Source organism: Zerene cesonia, chromosome 1 (genome assembly GCF_012273895.1).
Source record: "Zerene cesonia ecotype Mississippi chromosome 1, Zerene_cesonia_1.1, whole genome shotgun sequence".
Lineage (NCBI taxonomy): Eukaryota > Metazoa > Arthropoda > Insecta > Lepidoptera > Pieridae > Zerene > Zerene cesonia.
This window is the reverse complement of record NC_052102.1, coordinates 8,965,681-8,985,507: the sequence shown is the minus strand read 5'-3', so window position 1 is coordinate 8,985,507 and position 19,827 is coordinate 8,965,681. Positions and strand designations below refer to the sequence as shown.

At 34.4% G+C, this 19,827-nt stretch overlaps 2 protein-coding genes across 2 annotated transcripts; both read left to right on the top strand.

Annotated features, from left to right (window-relative positions):
* Nucleotides 1-1,062: 1,062 nt before the first annotated feature.
* On the top strand, nt 1,063-18,899 carry LOC119839746 (carboxy-terminal domain RNA polymerase II polypeptide A small phosphatase 1). The gene is made up of 5 exons (XM_038366185.1): nt 1,063-1,260; nt 1,573-1,886; nt 11,251-11,432; nt 13,867-14,020; nt 14,377-18,899. The coding sequence occupies exons 1-5, from the start codon at nt 1,188-1,190 to the stop codon at nt 14,533-14,535; spliced, it is 882 nt and encodes a 293-aa protein (XP_038222113.1). The 5' UTR covers nt 1,063-1,187; the 3' UTR covers nt 14,536-18,899.
* LOC119839755 lies at nt 14,546-18,903 on the top strand. Its single transcript, XM_038366198.1, has 2 exons — nt 14,546-14,835; nt 14,869-18,903. The coding sequence occupies exons 1-2, from the start codon at nt 14,668-14,670 to the stop codon at nt 15,094-15,096; spliced, it is 396 nt and encodes a 131-aa protein (XP_038222126.1). The 5' UTR covers nt 14,546-14,667; the 3' UTR covers nt 15,097-18,903.
* The last annotated feature ends 924 nt before the right edge of the window (nt 18,904-19,827 follow it).

Genomic DNA, 19,827 nt, shown 5'->3' with positions numbered 1-19,827 from the left:
AAAATTATAAAACCACAGATTAAGCAATATTATTTTGCTTTACTCCGTAATAAATAAAAAAAAAAGCTTTATACCACAGAGTTTACCATAGAGTTTATGGTAATACCCATAGATTATACACTTATATACTGAATACCAAACACAGAGTAGGTAAGGAAAACTAGGTAACCAAAAGAGTAATATATAGTAAGAAAATACTGCTTCATTGTTTGTGTTGAGTGTGGTTTTTAATGTCTATTTATTGCTTTTACGCAAAATATCTAATTTAGAAATAAATTCAGAAAGTAGAGGCCTCATCACACTATCCTAAATTTAACTACTGCATCAGATGTGGTCATTATGAGTTATTTGGAACCAACGGATTCAGAAATTATCTACAAAGGAATTGGATATCGTTTTACATATGTACTAATATATCTTGACACCGTTTACTCAAAAGCAAAATACTATCATAAAAAGAGAAGTAATATCATACGGGATAGTATAAGGGCCAAAGAAAGATTTGTTGTAACCTGTGATAATAGTAAATTCTCAATATCATTACTATTTCAAAATTTTCTGAAAAAAGATGTCCCTAAAAATAAGAATCTTTATAAATCAAGTTTTAAGTAACATAGTGCGATTATATCTTGCTCGTTTCTAAATAGACTTCTAAATAATTCAGACAGTTCGAAACCATTCTAACTTCCATATATATTTTTTTTTTCTTAAAATTGAATGTTGCAAACTTTTTTGAGAATATGCCATATCACCAACCATCACTGTTTGTGATGAGGAGGGTCCTTTATGTATAATATATTAGTCATTTTCTGATCAGCAGAAATACTTTCTTGTACCAGATAAATATGGTAACTCCAAATATTAACGTAAACTTCAAAAAAAGGTGAAGGATGACAACCCTTGACTATTTTTAATTTTGACAGTAGTGGCAACATAATATATATTTATAAGAATGAGAACAACATAGCTTCGTCACATTCACACATATGAATTTAAGCCTCGTGTTCGAGTAAGATGTTGAATATATCGTCATAATGTTGGCAATACTCAAAAGTCAAAGTTGGTATTTGCCCAGACTCTGCCTGCCATTTTGTAAGATAGAAGGGAGATAAAAAATAGTTTTATGGTTTTAAAATTTCATAAAAGCTTCTTTGCCATTTCTATTAGGGCCCATAACAAATGTTTAAATGGACGCTTCGTCCATAATAACTCAGGTGTCACGGGATGACGAGCAGTTAAACAACTATGGATCTGATAGAGGTAAAATCCAAACTGAGTTACACCTGTTACCTACTGCCATCAAATTGGAGCGTATAATGTTACCTCTTCGTAATTAATAGTGTGTGGGTTCAAGCAACAAGGATTTTAAGTGTTTAATGTTAAGTTTCTGATGCTTAAATAGTGTTGTACAGTGCAAGTGGACTCGGAGGTAAACAATTGAGACATGTTGCTACGATAACACTCGCGGCTGCAACCTTGAAAGCTTGTCTTGGACCAATCCCTTATCCAACACAAATCGTAGTGTACGTCCGCGTGTGATGCGTTGGTGTTAATTATATATGGTTGTTTTAGGAGCGGCTCCAGGTGGGCAGCATAATGACGGTGATGGGACACCAGTATCGGGCTCCACCCCGATTGGGACTAAGAAATCAAGTGGGAACGGTGGATTCCTCCGCTCGCTGCTGTGTTGTTGGCGAGGGGGCAGAGGCAAAGGGCCACCTAGTGGAAATGGAACTAATAGCATCGATGGCAGGGCTTCGCCCCCTCTTCTTGTTATGTCGGACCATGCGCCACGACCTTTACTGCCACCAGTGAGACATCAGGATATGCACAAAAAATGTATGGTGATAGATCTAGATGAAACGTTAGTGCACAGTTCTTTCAAGGTATGTTTACAATTGTCATTTCTATATCATATTATTAGAATAATATCATCAAGATGTAGTTGTTTTATCAAGAACTGCATTGTTGATAAAACAACTACAACAACTGAGTTATCTATTTTGTTTATCAATTTATCATATATCAGACAAAGTTATACATCATATCTTACAGATCTTATACTTAAATTCTTATTTATATAATATGGTAAGATAAACTGTTATCTGTTTTAGTGAAATTTTGATTTGCACTATATAACAGTTTGTTATTTTTAAATTGATTATTTAATTTTTATGATGGCTTGTGTAGCTTGATAAAGAAGAAGTAGATATTCAGAGCCCATAATATGTTATTTGTTTATTTGCAATTTAATTGATCTATCTTCAAAATTGAGGAAACATTACATACATATTGTAGAAAATAATTTTCTCATGACACAATTAAGTTGCCACAATGACTCATCCGAATGCTCAAGCCATCTAATTGCTTATACTCAGTTATTGTTATTAACATGCCTTGTTTCTCGAGCACATTAAAATTTATCATTTAAACAGTTAAAGGGTTTTTTTCTTATTTCTTACAAAATTCAAATTCATATAATTTTTTATTTAATATATTTAATAAACTTAATATCAAACCACATTTACGTGAACTTGAATATGTGCTTATAAAAATTGTTTCATTATTAGTTATCCTAAAGAAACTCAGCTTTGCGGTTGATATAAATAGGACTTGACTGATTATTATTAAATTGTGCATATTCAGTAGATTTTTGTACGGGTTTTTAAGTATATTACATACTTATTTTTGTGAGAATTCATCTGCAATGATAAGATCATCCTATAAGAACAAAATTTTAGCATCACTCGGTTGCTTTTATTACTTTGCTTTTATTATTATTTTATTATTATTTACGTTGCTTTTATTATTATTTCTTTGTTTCATTCCATTCAACTTAGCTTCTTTTACATAACTTAAAAGTAAAAATTATTATATAAAGGTTTGCAACAGCAAAGTCTTACTTAATATTTGTGATAATTTACTGACCAATATATAGATTAGATATGATTGTAATAAATAATCCAGTAAAAATTCCATGTAATTGAGATAAAAAAATGCATAAAAAATGCATAAAAAATGCACAAATTCCCAAATTCAATTAATAACATAAGTGAGAGGACTTTTTATTCTCCAACATTTGTTACCAAACTTTACAAAGATATAAAAAATAAGGTAAACTGACATATAGGTATATGTACTCTTTAATTGATGGACTTTTTTAGTCTGAAAATATTCACATGTAAAAATTTCTTCCTTGAACTATTTTATTATGTTGTTTATATGTTTTATTGGCATTTATTAGCTCTGGCATGCAAACGAGACTTTGACTTTTTGCTATATCAAATCTCTAAGAGAGTGGACTATATATCTTTTTATAAATTGTCAAATTAGGATCGCGGGGCGATTTCGATCACTGGGTGATCATTGCATTGTTGGACTATGTGTCAGCACCGCACATTATGTGACCCCTCTAAAACATACGAGAATACAATCGAATAAATACGATTTGGGGTTATTGATTCTGTTTATTAATTCCCTTAACAGCCTATTCATAAACTACAAATTATATTAAAACAATACTCTGTGTGTCGTAAATGTACTTGTAACAGTAATGTATATCAATCCCAATGCATTACACCTCCCCTGAGATGGTCAATGCTAGAAAATATATCTTCAGATGAAACAATTGTGTAGTCAGTAGAATTTGATATTGTATTTAATACATTCTGCTTTGTATGCGTCATGTGAGCCTAATCATAGATAATTAATTATACTAAAGCTTCAATGTTTAAGTCGCCGCGTTAATCTATATGTAACTGTAAAATCCCCTTTATTGGCGAATCTTAATTTTGCCAAAAAATGGAAGTAACCGGGATAAAATAATAAATTCAAGAATATATTCATGATAGGTCCAAACCTAATTTAACAGTTTTAAATTGATTTCGTATTAAAATTAACAGTTGACAAGATATATCTACGCATCTAAAATCGTCAAAAACTCTCACTTTCTCTTACTCTCCCTATTTATCATCTATTCGAAAATCAAAGGAGTGTAAATTTTTGCAATCCAGGGGGCGAAACCGCGGGCTGAATGTTAGTTAAAAGATAGTTAAAACCCATGTTAAATATTTATTCTGTAAACGTCTTAAAAAGCACCCATTTGAACTCTTCGTAATAATGTTTGTTATAACTTGCTTAGTACCTAATACTAAGCAAGTATATCGCTTATTCGCTTATTTAAAATCAGTGGTGGCTCAGTGGTGAGAACCTCGGACTTCAAAAATCTATAAGTCGGGGTTCGAGACCGGGCGAGCATGCAGGAAATAAATTGATTTTTCAATTTATCTGCACATGTGGATAACATCACCACTGCTTAAAAAAAGGTGAAGGAAAACATCGTGAGGAAACTGGCATGTCCAAGAATCAAAAGTTCGACGACATGTGTTATCTGCCAACCCGCACTTGGCCAGCGTGGTGGATTATGACCTGAATCCTCATAAGAGGCCTGTGTCCCAGCAGTGGGAACGTGTATGCGCTGATGATGATGATGATATCGCTTATGACAATTTTTAATATCCTACTTCCTACTAATATTATAAATGCGAAAGTTTGTGAAGATGGATGTATGTGTATACACATACACATACAAATGTTTGTTTCTCTTACACGTAAAAACTACTTAACCGATTGCAATGAAATTTGGTACGTAGTTAGCTGGACAACTGAAATAACACATAGGAAAACACTTTTTATACACATACAGACTTCCGCGGGTGAAACCGCGTGGCGCAGCTAGTAATTAGTACTTTTATTAATCTCTCAGTTAAAATTGTTCTAAAAATAAAAATGAAAATGATAAGATCTAACACAAATCCATTGTGGTTACATTTTTATTTACCGCATTTTGCGCTAACGACCTTCACTGACTTTGATAAAAAAATATATTTTTATTATTTGATTTTTCGCTTATGCGTTATTACACAAAATAATAAATAGCATATTTATTTTAAATTTGAATAATAAATTACTATACTACAGAGTTTATAATCAATCGTACTACCACATTTTTCGAAATCAATATGTAAGTACATTATGTATAAAATATTAAAAACAGACAATATTTTGCAGTAAACACAAACTAACAAACAATATAATTTACAGTAACTTCACCAATGCACGCTTGTACAGTGAAAACGTAAAAAATTGTGTACTTTGGTTGATTTAATTATCTGTGTAATTTAATGCAAGCCTTTCCTTATCTGGAGGTCAATAGCTTACAAACTTAAAAGCTCTGATTATTTCGTTGTAAAGTGAGGTTAGTGACCTACAATTGTTACTATTATTTCGGTACGAAACAAATAAAGTTGATAAAAATACCATTCACGTTAGATTCTATAATTGTCACCTTAGTATATGTACCAAATTATCTACGAATATTTTATTGTGTGTTCCCTCACGTCAAAGCCTCTTTATTAGCATTTATTTGTCGCGTATTCAAATGATAGATACTATTAATGTTGCTAGTGAATACTATAAGAGATTCCACTGCGCCTTCCTATGTTTGTTTATAGAAATGGTCAAAATCAAACCGTCTAATTTGCAATTCCATATGTCGCGGGTTAACTTTTTTATTATATCATTGTCGGCAATGGAGCTGGTGGATTGCCTGATAAGCGATACCACCGCCCACGAACATTTGGAGCAAATCACCTTACGCCTCTACAAATGGATTGCCGAGAGGAATAAATTAAGGGATTGGGAAGGGTAAGGAAAAATATATGGGAATCCGGCTCCCCCACTCACCAAACGAAACAGCAGAGTGCTATTTCACGCCGGTCTATGGGGGTGTGGTACTTCCCCGGTGCAAGCTGGAGTTTTGTGCCGAAGTGCACTCGACTACCACATACAAAACTTACTTTGAAATCACCGCTTTTCTAATAAAAAAAGAAATGGGCACAAGAATTGAGGTATTGAATGAAAAAATATTTTTTCGATTTCCAGGTCTTACCGTGTCCGTATTAAACTAAGAGTCGTATTATATTTTATATTAAATGTATAGATTATAAAAATCTCTTCCGTCGAACTTATACAAAGGTGAACTAATTGCTATTTGTGTCGTGAACTGAGGGTGAGCAATGAACTCTGACACTCACGGAAATAGATGCTATCTAAGCTTTTAATAGGTGTAGGCTTAGCTACGACAGGCTACACAATGTGCATTTGGTTTAAGATCTTAACGACCTGAAGGAAGCGTTGGTTAAGAAGTTAACTACGTCTGTCGTAAAGTGTTTTTTTTTTTTATTAAAAAAAAAAAATGTAACATTTACAAGTTCTTATTAGTTCATACATTTTACATTACAAATTAATTCGTTTATAGCAACCTAACGTATAAAATTTCTCGAATTGTTAAATAATAGTACAACAATCTGTATTATTTAGCAAAAACTCTATTTAATTAGGTGCATTTTTCTACGAGGGGTCGTAAAGAAATTATTTTTACACATTCCCTGTATACATCAGCATATGTTCGTAAACATAACAAATTAACGTAAATCTTGGTTAGCATAACGTAATTTTCTTTTGGCGAAAGGTTCTGTATGCGTTAGATAGTGTTTTCTTATCTCTCTATAGCTCTGAACAGCTGATCGAAGTATTCTTTATTGAGCTAGAGATGGATAGGTCTGCGTTTTGCTCATCGAAAAATGGAAATTCTATGTCATTTACCATTATTTGTGATTTTTATACACACATTTGTTTTTATTAGAAATTGTTTTGTTATTGTGATTTTATTAGTATTGTAATTTTACAGATGAAGTTTCTGTAGTACTTTCTTAAGTCTCAGAGTAAAAATATTTTCACATCAGCCGGGGTAGTGGATGATTTCATATGAGTTCCCACGGCCTCGGCGAATAGCGCGGGAAGACGGGACACAGTAGAGTTTAGTCCGTAAGTCCATTGCCTCTCTAGGCAATGGGAGTCCGACATAACCCACGGTCTTTCCCCGGGCTGTGGGTGTGCATGAGCATTCTCCACTTTAAAAAAAATGAATATTTTAACATGATAAATTGACGATATAGGGGACTTTAAATAATGGTTAAATTCTTGGGCGGATTGAAAACCAATCTTATCTTTAGCCTTAGCAGTAAATAAAGATTTCCTCATTGATGACAAATAGGCTATCCATACCGACGTACAATGATTAATAAATATTTGTTGCGGAACTCCAAAAATGGTTTAGAGTTCGAATTAGTGCCTTGCGTGCCAAGGTGTCGGCCTTGTTGCTGTTTGAATATGTTGTAGTTAAATGACCGAATGGCCAGGATTTTTATGGAGATTCTAGTATGTTGATTTTAATAACGTGTTAGTACCTATATAGAAAATTTAAATGTGGAATAAACTTCATCACATTTCAGATAGCTTCAGACATTCATATATTTTAAGTTCCTTCCTTTATTGAAATTGACATGAAATATTCAAACCTGGTCAACAACACGTGAATTTGTCAGTATATTAAATCTGGTTAAAACATCTTATTCACAATATCGTAACATCGTGTATTTGATTTAAAGTATTTGATTCAAAGTTCATTATCCAGTATATTCCGTAAATCATTCTCAAAATTCAGCACTATTTGCATGTAATTATCAATCAAAAATTTTCACTTCGCCGCCAAATTGGTATTCCAAAACTCAACAGTATATAGATGTTAAGTTATTTTTATACATGCCTAAAATGCTTGTCTAGTACAGCCGTATCTATGTTGTACGCAGCAATATGTTTTATTTCTTCCACAAATACAATAATAATAATGTATCGATTATCGAAAGCATTAGCAAATGTATCGCGATGCCTCATTAACCGACTATTTTGGGATGTGGGCCGCTATTTTTGTAGCACTATTTAAATCGTTATTTCAATACATTAAAATCAGCAGTTGGCGGTACGTGGTTTGGTTGATCATTGCGTGGTTTTAATTGAACTTCTCTGCTATTAGTTAGGTGGGGGTAACCGTAGGGGTGTCGGTTTTTCCAAGCGGGTAACCTGGTGGTACTTTAATAGATATTGATTTTTTCGCTAGAAATTGCAAATTGCACATAAAAATGATCTTTTCGCCTCTTTGTTTGTATTGTAATCTTGTAATTAGTGTTACACTACAGAAGAGATTTTCCTCCCCCATTGGGATTAAAGATTCCAATTGCTGCAAATTGCGCGCGCTCAGCGGTTCTTTAGTAAAACTGAGAGTCACTGTTGTTGTAACACTTAGTTGATGCATGTAGCATTAGGGGACATCCATAAATCACGTCGCATGTTAAAGGAGGGTAGGGTATCACCGAAATGATGACAGAGTGTGACAAGGTGCAGGGGGGGTTAAAACCTTTGTGACGTGTATCACCGAAATGATGACAGAGTGTGACAAGGTGCAGGGGGGGTTAAAACCTTTGTGACGTCATATGAAGGCTTATAAAAATGTGGCAGCCTGTGACAAGTAGGGGAGAGGGGTTAATAAATCCAAAGTTCGTGTGACGTAATTTATGGATGGTCCCTAATTGACTGAAACTTGTAAGAAACTTACTACGATATGTGAGATTAGAAGTTTAAATTCTCTCGTTTAGAGCAATTATTCAGTAACCTTTGCTTGGCGTTAGAGTAATTTCAGAGATTGGATGAATCTATTCAGGTTCGCTTGTTTGTCGATTTAATAATTTTCGATTTGTTCCGGAACTGTGTCAGATTGCATTATTTGTTTTAAACAAACTTAATTAACCTCATGTCTATTGTCCGTGTTGTAGCCTCCTTTTCTGTTCAGGTCAAGAATATTTGTATTTATTAATGCATTGAGATAAATGTAATGCATGCATTCAGAATAATATTACAATTATGATTATGCACGGTTCTCGAGTATTATACTTTGAATTAAATTATATTATCATAACTAATAAAGGAGTGCTTATATAAAGTAAATGTAATTTTTTTTTTCTCTTCTCTTACTTCGCAGACATTGCATATCTAGTAATCGTATTTTTGAATAGTTTTTATAAATTTTGTGTTTCTGCTGTTTCCAAAGATGTCAACAAGTCATTCTTGTTAATGGAATCGTGTTTTTTATTTCTCATGATTACGAGAAATCTATTCTTCATTTAATTAAGAGAGCTGTCAATATATACATTAGCTATACATCTTGTAATGCGCCAACGTGCAGGATGCTAAGGAAAGTGTTGGCAGTTAAACTAAATGCATGTTTATTTCTAAACAATAGCAAAGGCGTTCACATTATTCACGCCGTAATACTGGTTGAAGGAAAATAGTATCAGTAAATGAGTAGGTATATACATACCAAAAACGTTGAAGATTTGTATTTATGAAGATATGTAACTCGTCCTGATGTTGCATTGGCTTTTTAACGAGAGACGTTGTTTTTATAAGGTATATACTGTGTGAACTTACTGACATTTCCAATTATATTGGTAAACTTTCCAAACTGCGCAACATTTTGTAATGATTAAAGAAAATTAATGGTTCTCTTCAGTAATTAGTAAACTAATGAATATTCGTTTAGCACCTAGATTGATTATTTACATAGCACGTGGTGGGTTCTTAAGAATATGTATTACGTACTGGGATGTGGAAAAATGTCTAAATAAGTATAGAATATATTGTGAGCTTATGATTATGATCGCTGATAAAAAAAACTAAATGGTCAACAAAATCTGTTGTATAAAACAGAAGCATAGCATCATACATTTTCAAACAATTCTCAGGTGACCCAGTATTCTAGTCGTTCATATTTTTATTTCGAACTCGACGGATTTTTATATACCTATATATATATATAATAGCTGTAGGGTGATGTGCCGAGGATGTTTGTACGTCCCATTGTTTCCCCTTTTGTATGGAAACGAAACGTGCCTAGAAATTGTAAAGCCCTGTCTGCTATGGTCCTACGTTGCATAGATCGAAACACGCTCGCTGGAAATTCGTTCTACTTAGCCAATAGTATATGATTAGTGTTATCAATATACATTTGAGGTATGTATTGTTACTGACAAAAGTTGTTTATAAAATATAAATTGAAAGACTGGTCTTGATATTGAATGATTTACTCGGCAGCATCTGCGCGGGCTTAAAGCGTAAACAGGTAGTTCAATGCTAATATTTTATACCGCCGCTTTTTTAGAAACACTTGTGCATTTTTTTCACAATTATTTAAAATGTAGAATCTGGTCTCTTTTATGTTGGAAAATTATAAAAAGTTAGTTTATCAGCTTAGTTTAAATAAAGCAAAGTGAACTTTTAATTAATTGTTTATTTAATTATATTTTACAATAAGTAATTCACGTAGTTTCATTGTACTTCCAGACATCGTTAATTAAAACAAAGTTGTGTGACACATGGTCATAACGATTTGTTTCATTAAAGTACCCATATCCATTTACTATAAATAAGGATGACTTTGTAGCATTCTCGAAATTAGTTTGATATTAATTATGACAGATATAATCTGGGTGCAGTGGTTTCGAATGTATAAAAATATGCGCTTGGGATGGTTGTGTAGGATATATGACATTTAATAGGTTGTTATTGTTGTCGTATATTTTTAGGATTCAAGAGACAATGCTCAATGGGTTAACGAGACCGGGACCGGGACCCAATAACTTACACTTTGTAGTCCGCCTTCCTGTCTGTCTGTCCGTCTGTCTGTCTGTGTCCTAATAATTGCAAATAATAAATAAAATTTATTCATAATACAAATAAGGAATGCGTAAAAACAATGACGCATATGCAGTCGCAGCTATCGGCTAGGTTGTAAGTAAATAAAGACAACTGCAAAATCGCCTGTCCACCGTGATGGATCTGATCTAGATGCATGGCTCGAAGCCAAGAATACGCATGCGATAGCAAATTGCGATAAATATTATATTGCGAAACTTTGACACGGGTAATTGTTTTTTAAGCGAAGCGTTGTGAGGTCTAAAAATAATTGCATAATATGATTAGAATTTTTTGTACAAGAATCGGCTTTAATATTATCTTTAGCTATATGTAAATAACTGCTCTGTAATAATAAATGTAAAATTTTTAACCGTGGTAGTCGAGATTCTCTCCCTTATAATAACCACAATATTACATTACATGCATCAATGTCATACGTGGAGGGAAGTTTGGCGTTTGGCGTTTGGGAAGTGATGGCGTTACAATGTCTTTTATTTCTAAACGATATCACGCGTGTTGGCTTGAACATCTAATGGATATAATAAAACCCTTAACGACGATCCTAAATTACGATTAACATAAAATGCGCAATTTCAGCCAATAAACAACGCGGATTTCGTGGTGCCCGTGGAGATAGACGGCGCGGTGCACCAGGTGTACGTGCTGAAGCGGCCGCACGTGGACGAGTTCCTGCGGCGCTGCGGCGAGCTGTACGAATGCGTGCTGTTCACGGCGTCGCTCGCCAAGTACGCGGACCCCGTCGCGGACCTACTGGACAGGTAATGTATGCTAAAGTGCTGGGAATGTCGCTTGATACATATCGCACATGGGACGTTTGTTGTGAGTGAATGACTGGGAATTAAGAAAAACGCCATGCGAAACTTTAATAAATAAAAAACATAAAAATCAGTTATTATATCAATACGTAGATTTAACGCATTTCAAACTTCTGCTAAAATGGACAGCAAGGTGATTACATTTTAAACGGCGAAATATCTATTTAACGAGAATAACATTAACTATGGATTAACTCCTCCGAGTCTAAATTCGTTTCATTATGGCCAAAAGCACAGGCGGCGAAACAAAACCTATCGAGCAGACACATAAACAGTGCACCACGCGATTCGCCATCTGTGTTGCAGTGCGATGTGTACTGAACATGTGCAACACCACACAAAGACACTCGATGGTACAAAAGTATTCAAGATCTCTATTCAACTTGAAGGAATAAAATGTTTTCAGAGAAGCATAAAGGGCTGCTCTGTCTCAGTGATCCCAGTTGCTAGGGGACCGATAGTGGCGCGAACTTTATATCTGACGCGAAACGCTCATGAGACTCCCCAATTTATTGCACGAGGCAAATTGCTAAATTGCACGTGGGGCGTCATAATTGGACACCGCCAATGTGACACTGTTGTTTTGTTTTTTGAACTATATGATTACTGTTATTTTTAACTATAGGTATTGTGTTTTTTTTATTGGACGTATTGTTCTAAGATTATATTCCTTAATTACTCAAGCTTAATTTATCAAGCGATGCCTCAATGTTTCCAGTTTCTCAATTGGAATGTTTTTGTTTTTGTTGTTAGTTCTTAACCATCGATTGTGATGTCTTTATGACTTTCACGATATCCATGTCATATAGTCCCATTTTAGAATAAGAAGTACGTACGAGCTTTCAAAAAAAAAAAAAATCATAAAAATCGGTTCACCCAGTAAAAATTTATGATAAACATACAAACAAAAGAAATACAGTCGAATAAATACCCCTCTCTTTGTTTTGAAGTTGATTGAAAAAAAAAACGCTTCAGAGGAAATCTATTGAACTATAATACAATATGAAATGAAGAAAATAAATACTCGTATACATATAACATAATTTTTAATTGTATCATGATAATCTTGTTCCTCTAATTAAATTATGGTTGATACAATCACGGCACACAGTTAATACGACATGATATCAAATTAACTGACTAAAAAGTATTTTTAAAAAGTACTAGCTGCGCTCCGCGGTTTCACCCGCGTAACTCCGTATCCCGTAGGAATATCGGGATAAAAAGTTGCCTTGTATGTTATTCCAGTTGTTCAGATATCTACGTACCAAATTTCATTGCAATCGGTTCTGTAGTTTTTGCGTGAAAGAGCAACAAACACACACACACATCCTTACAAACTTTCGCATTTATAATATTAGTAGGATAGGATATAAGTAGGAGTAGGATGGTAGGATAGGATAATCTGTATAGTTCATACTTTTTCATTATATTTAATTAAAATTTTTAGAAACCCCCGCTTACAATTTGTATTGTCAGTCAGTCATGTTGAATTGTAAATTTGGCCATAGTGTAGTATTTTGCTAATCAAGCTCTTTCATTTGATACCGATGATAGAGAGTTGTGAAAAAATATTTAATCCGTTGTTTTTTTTTGGGCGGCCGCCATCTTTTACTGATTTTTATCAAACACACTTAAGTACAACCCGTACGGAAACTGTCATTCAAATGAAAATAAAACCGCATCGAAATTGGTCCATCCGTTTTAGAGCTACGATACAACAGACACACCCACACACAGACATCGACGTAAAATTATAACGTTCCCTATTTTTATGTCGAGAGTCAATAATGGTATCTTAATATTTATGGCATTTTATCTTAAAAAAGATTCCTGGTGGTAAAAATTTTACATGTACTATTTATGTGGGCCATGAGGCCCACATCCTTTTCCTAACCCTTCCCAGTCCTTTTCTGTATTCCTATTGACAATCCTTTCTTAATCCCTTCCCAATTTAAAATCGGAAATCCATTTTTGGAGGCGTAATGTCTGCAATGGACCTTACGCCTCTCCAAATGTTCATGGGCGGTAGTAGCGCTTACCATCAGGCGTCCCATCAGCTCCATTGCCGACTGTGACATTAAAAAAACTTATTTTCTGTTAAAAAAATGGTAGTAGATATTTAAACATACACACTTCGTACTGGTATAATGTATCATAACATAATAAAGCATAGCATTATTTCCATAAACACAATCCTTTGCTATTAGCAGATTGTTTATTTACATTTATAATAATACAAATATATTAATTTATTTCTCATCACAATGTTTATGTATGAACACAGTTGTCAATCCGTGCACTTGCATAAAGCAAATACAAATTACGACAGCAGAAACTTGAAATAGTTAGTTATATTATCTATGTGTTCCACCAGATGGGGCGTGTTCCGCGCGCGTTTGTTCCGCGACAGCTGCGTGTTCCACCGCGGCAACTACGTGAAGGACCTCAACACACTCGGGCGGGACCTGCGCCGCGTCGTCATCGTGGACAACTCGCCCGCCTCCTACATATTCCATCCGGATAATGCTGTACGTATTAGGGTGTTTTTATTTGGCTGGATTTCGTGAACATTTTCGGACTAGAAGCATTTGCTAAAATACAATTCTCAGTGGAAGACTTTTAGAATAAAACCAATGTGATATTTTGTCTAGGACATGCTTTAGTGACACTGGATTTTGTCTCTAATGACACGGGATGAGAATTCTTAATGGTATGATCCTGTATCAAACAGTATTGTAAACCGTGTTTAGGACAATTTGGACTAATACTAATAAATATCGAAATAAACGTCAGTCGACCGCTAATATAGGATACAATAAATATTTCTGTTACAAGTAACTCCATTTAATCTCATTATAAAAACCATGTTCATCATTCATTTCAGGTACCCGTCGCGTCGTGGTTTGACGACATGACGGACACGGAGCTGCTGGACCTGATACCGTTCTTCGAGAAACTGAGCAAAGTGGACTGCGTGTACGCGGTGCTGCGCAACTCGAACCACCCCTACAACCCTGCGCAGAACGCGTCGCCGTCCATGTAGCCGCGGCCGCGCGAACCCGGGCTCGCCGGCGCGTGCGACGCGTGCGGCGCGTGCGACGCGTGCGACGCGTGCGACGTGCGACCCGCGACTGACGCGTGCGCGCGCGACTCATCCGACTTCGAACTTAGCGACATGACGCGGCGCCCGCGCGCCTGTGACGTGCGCCAGCGCACGTGCACGCACGATATAACGCACAAACGCGTCCAGTCCCAGTGCGGCGTGCGGGAGAGTTACATCCGGTATGAGTGCGGCGTGCGCGAGAGCCACATCCGGTATGAGTGTGGCGTGCGCGAGAGCAACATCCGGTATGAGTGTGGCGTGCGCGAGAGCAACATCCGGTATGAGTGCGGTGTTCGCGAGAGCCGCATCCGGTACGAGTGCACAGGCTGCGCGCTGAGCGTCGTGGAGCCCGAGCGGACGATGGTCGCCGCGCTGCAGACCCTCATCAAAAAGGGAGCGAACTTTGTCTTAAGTGCCAATTTTGCCTTCTGGATAGTGAGGACTTTGTTTGTACCTATTTTACAATTTAGGTATTTCCTAGTACGTAAGTGGTCCGTGTGATTATGTTGTTCACTTCCGTTGACGCACCGAGCTTTCCGATCGGCGACGTGAGTTTACATTATCTGTGTCGCTGCAATGTTTCAACTTCGGCCTCGCTACGTGGGTGGCGAGGTCGAGAGGATCGATTTTACCTTTTTATATCGTGCTTGGGATCAAATATGAGTAAGTTAGTGTACAGGGCGAGCCGCGCCCCCGCGCCCCGCGCCCCGCGCCCGGCGCCCCGCGCCCCGCGCCCCGCGCCCCGCGCCCCACCCGCCGCCGCCGCTCGACGTCCGTTCGCGCTCACGTCTCTGCATAGACTTCGATGTAATCACGAATTATTCGCAATTCGACTGTTATTGTAAGTTTACAGCTGTGTAAATATATTTTAATTGAAATGAAATCGTATCTTAAATCGTTTATCATACGGTACATTATCAAACGACTACGATGTAAATAATAAACCATAAGAATGTAATTTTTAACGGTTGAAAGTATTTTCATATAACACTGACGAGGCCAATATTATATTATCCCGTAGAGTTCAGTGCATTATTTTATTTTAATTCATGTGAATTTTAACAAATTTATACATAATTATTTTTCTTATAGAATATAGAAATTTCCCCTATATAAATATAAAATAGGACCATGTAAGAATTATAACCGATACTGTAATTTTGGTCTCGGATAATTGCACAAAAGCATTGATGTGATCGCGGATATAAATACATCGCTTATCTTTTCGTATTTTTTCGTGACAATAAAATAAAATATATCGGTGTCATATGGGTTTAATGGATAATAAATAATGATATAATATAATAGTTTGCAAAAGAATGGATGTGTTACTGAATGTATTATTCGGAATCCACCGTGTTTTAGAAATATAAAATCTATATAAGCAATCATACACAGTCGGTAAAATCTAATTATCTCGCTCCTATGCATTGGTTCAAATGTGTTAGAGTGAAATAGGACGATTGCTGTTTCGCGATTTTACTGGTATTCATTTCTTATAAAAAGATGCAGATTCAATATAAATTTATATTACTGTTTGCTTTTGTTCAGTCATATTGCAATGTATAACGCAGTATTAACTAGATTTGTAGAATTTGATGCCATGAAACATATTACTAGAGAACCTTGTGGTTTTAATATATTTTTACACGTAAAGTCTAAGAGAGTAAAACTACGAAAGTCGTCAGGTCAAATATCACGTATGGGGCAATGAAAAGTAGTGGAATATGCCTTTACTTTTATTAATAAACGGTAAGTAGAAAGCTTTGCATAGAGATAACTTTTGACGAAACGTAAATGTGTTTTCTCTTCCCTTTTATAATATTCAAAATTCATTTCTTCCAATTTAATAATAAAATTCATCAAATAAAGAGATGTCACTTTAAGCGTAAGTTTCGGATAAGGAATAACTCGATGGTGCTTGCAGTATTATTATAAGCGACAAAAACGATTTGAATGAATAAAACGACATATGCACTAAACGCACGCACATTTGGCACTAACTCGAAGAAGGTTTTTTTAACTTTATCAAAATTGTGGCGAACAAGCTATTTATTATACTTTTGCTTAGCAAAAAATTAATTCTTAATTTTATTGTTTATTTGTTTATTATAAGCAATATTGTTTCGGTAATAGGCATGTAAATAAGATTTTTATTTGGCCGACTCGTACGGTCTTCACGATTCATTCACTAAAATTAAAATTATTATTTTATGTACATGTTTGTTATTTAGTGACTACGACGGTGTATGTATATACCCTATATTTACTAGATGTACGGTATTCATAGTTCGTATTCTTGTCTTTTTAACGTAATTTAATCGACAGTGACCTGTAATGCACTCTTTCCCGCCAAATTGGCGATACGTTAATGTTCACTGACACCTGTCAGACATCTTGAAATCTGATTGGTCGATATTCGTATCATGCAGCCTATTGGCCAATCATAAATGTTCGTTTTTTTATTAAGAATCGACCGTCCTTAAATGCGTTGAATAACGTATTTTCATTTATCGTAATAAGTATCCGCCTTATTAGGCACGTATTTAAGAGTTCCCTCCCTCACACGTAACGTGGACCGCGAAGTTTTGGTAACATTTGAAATCATCCATAAACCACGGTAGAGCATTTATTTATAAGCATTAACACGATAGATGTAGGATGTTATAGTAATATATACGTTGATTTCTCTAGTTTTTAAGCGTTCTGTTGTTTAAATAACGTTTTATTTAACGCAGATTTCATGAAACGTGTTTGCCCCGTGAATTTTTTCGATTATATACTTTTTTATTGTATTTGACAGTCGAAATCGTCCAACTATGTTATTTAGTAGTTATGAATAATTAATTGTTAATTTAATATGAAATTAATGCCCGCAATAAAAATTGATTGATATTTCGCTAATAATGTCTTATGTGTAATAAATATTATATGTAGTAACATTCGAGATTGGGAATTCGTTGTTATATTAATTTTTCAAAATGTTTTTTTATGATGTATTTTAATAATAAGGTATATTAATGAGAGAATAGTGATTTTAACGCAATAACTTAAATGTCTGGATTCTTATCTAACTTTACTGCTTGTTGGTTATGGAACAAGCGTGAAATAATTATGAGAAATTATGCGCCATATATAAAGTTCTATGTAGCTATTTATTTTGTAATCGTAATTGTCGATGTGCCTTTTATTTGTATATTGATTTTGATGTTTATCTAGTGTTGCCTTCATATAAATACCATGAACTACTTAAATATGTATAAGTGCACAATTATTGTTTTCATTTAACGCCCTTCATAGTTATCTTGTATTTTAGTTCGCTCCGAAACAAAGTACAAATCAGTTAGCAGTTAATGCGAACAAAACAGCGATTTAGTCCGTTATTTTTGTATTAAATGTAAGGTTGTGCTTATGCTGTACTACATATCATTCATATAATTGGCCTTCCCGTTAGGAATTTTGCTTATGAATAATTTTAATTTCGAATTCTATAGAGACTTGCCTAGTCACTGCCTCTGTTTCATAATTTGTATCACATTTTACAACGGTACAGTGCCATTATCAGTATTGTAAATAGAATATTTTATTACAAATTAATTTTATTTACAGTATTTTTGGTATTTAAATGTATCTCTGTAAAATGTTACCTTTAACTAGATAAATTTAACTATAAAAGGTTCAGGTGGCAACTGCTTTGTCGTTATACCATATTCTATTTACAGTAGCTTGGACAAATTCAGTTTCGATTTTATTATATACATATATGAAAATAAAATGATAGCAAAATCTAAGATTCTTTAAATTAAATATTTGGTATTATTTAAGTTTCATAAAGTTTAGTCACCTGATTAATTTTTGAACGTACAGATTACTCGAAGGACTTTTTTTTTGTAAAACAGTTCAAGATAAGCTCGGTATAGATTTTTTAATGTTATTGTTCGTCGATGTTTGAATATAAAAACTAGGTGTTGGCGTGTAGATATATTGTACAGCAAAGGACGGTATAATGAGCTCGTACAGTCGCCCCCAATAGTTGTATACAACAGTGTATACCTGTTTTTTTATACTATCTGAATGAATCAATCTGAATGCACATTTGGGAGCGACTGTACCCACATAAAATAGACAAGTGAGAGGTATTATATATGTATGTAATAGCCATATATACGGAAGCGGGAGAGTAGCTAGGTAACATTTACCTGACACGAAATTTATATAATGGTGTACATTTTTGATATGACGTTGTACAAAAGAGACATTTGGTATGTTATTTTATAGGAATGAAATAAATAGCCTTAATAAACAGAATTGTCTATTATTTTTAATATTTTGTCTATTTCTTCTTCTCATAAATATTAATCTAAGTATTTTATTAATGCTGGTAAACAATTTGACTTTGACAAGAACGCATTTATATTAATTGTAAAAACTTCAGTCGGTAGAGCAATAATTTTTTGCATGGTAGGTATTGCCTATTTCAAAAATAACATGAATTATACAAGCGTGTTTACGCATCTGTAACTTTAGTAATTTAATGAACCATACAGACAATTTTGAATTATTGTTAGTTCCGTAAGTAGAGAAAATGTCTATTGTTAAAAAAATCTATTAAGTACATTGAACGTCTGGGGTAGTTTCAGACCAATCACTTCAGAAGTTCTTGTGTAGATGTAGTATGAAAATAAACAGGTTTGGTTTGTTTTACATTTTCTAATTTTACATGTAGGCCGTATAATATTTTAATAAAACACACAGCATCTATCATAGAACTTTTATATTTTAATATTCTTCGAATTCACAATGACACTTTAATGAGATATACAATTTATATTTTCACTTAGTATTATGATATGTTATATTAATTTAATTAAAATGCCGAAAGCAACAAATCACACATTTTTGGTGAAATACCGAAAGCAATAGACCTAGAAACGACAGTACACTACTTCAATGGTTTATAACGATAGAACAGCTGAGATATTATTAATACTCTTTAAAAGTTAGTCTAATCCTTTCTTCTTCTACACAATAAAATAACACAAAAATAAACACGCCACACGTCATGTATAAAAATTTGGAAATGTGAATTAAAACTATTAACAACAGTTGTACTCTTAACTTTGGATCAATAATTAAAGCTATGCATGAACATTATATATTAAAAAATATATCAAAAATATTAAATATTACGTTCATTCCGTATTCAGTAGAACCTCGTTTGTTTTGTTCTAA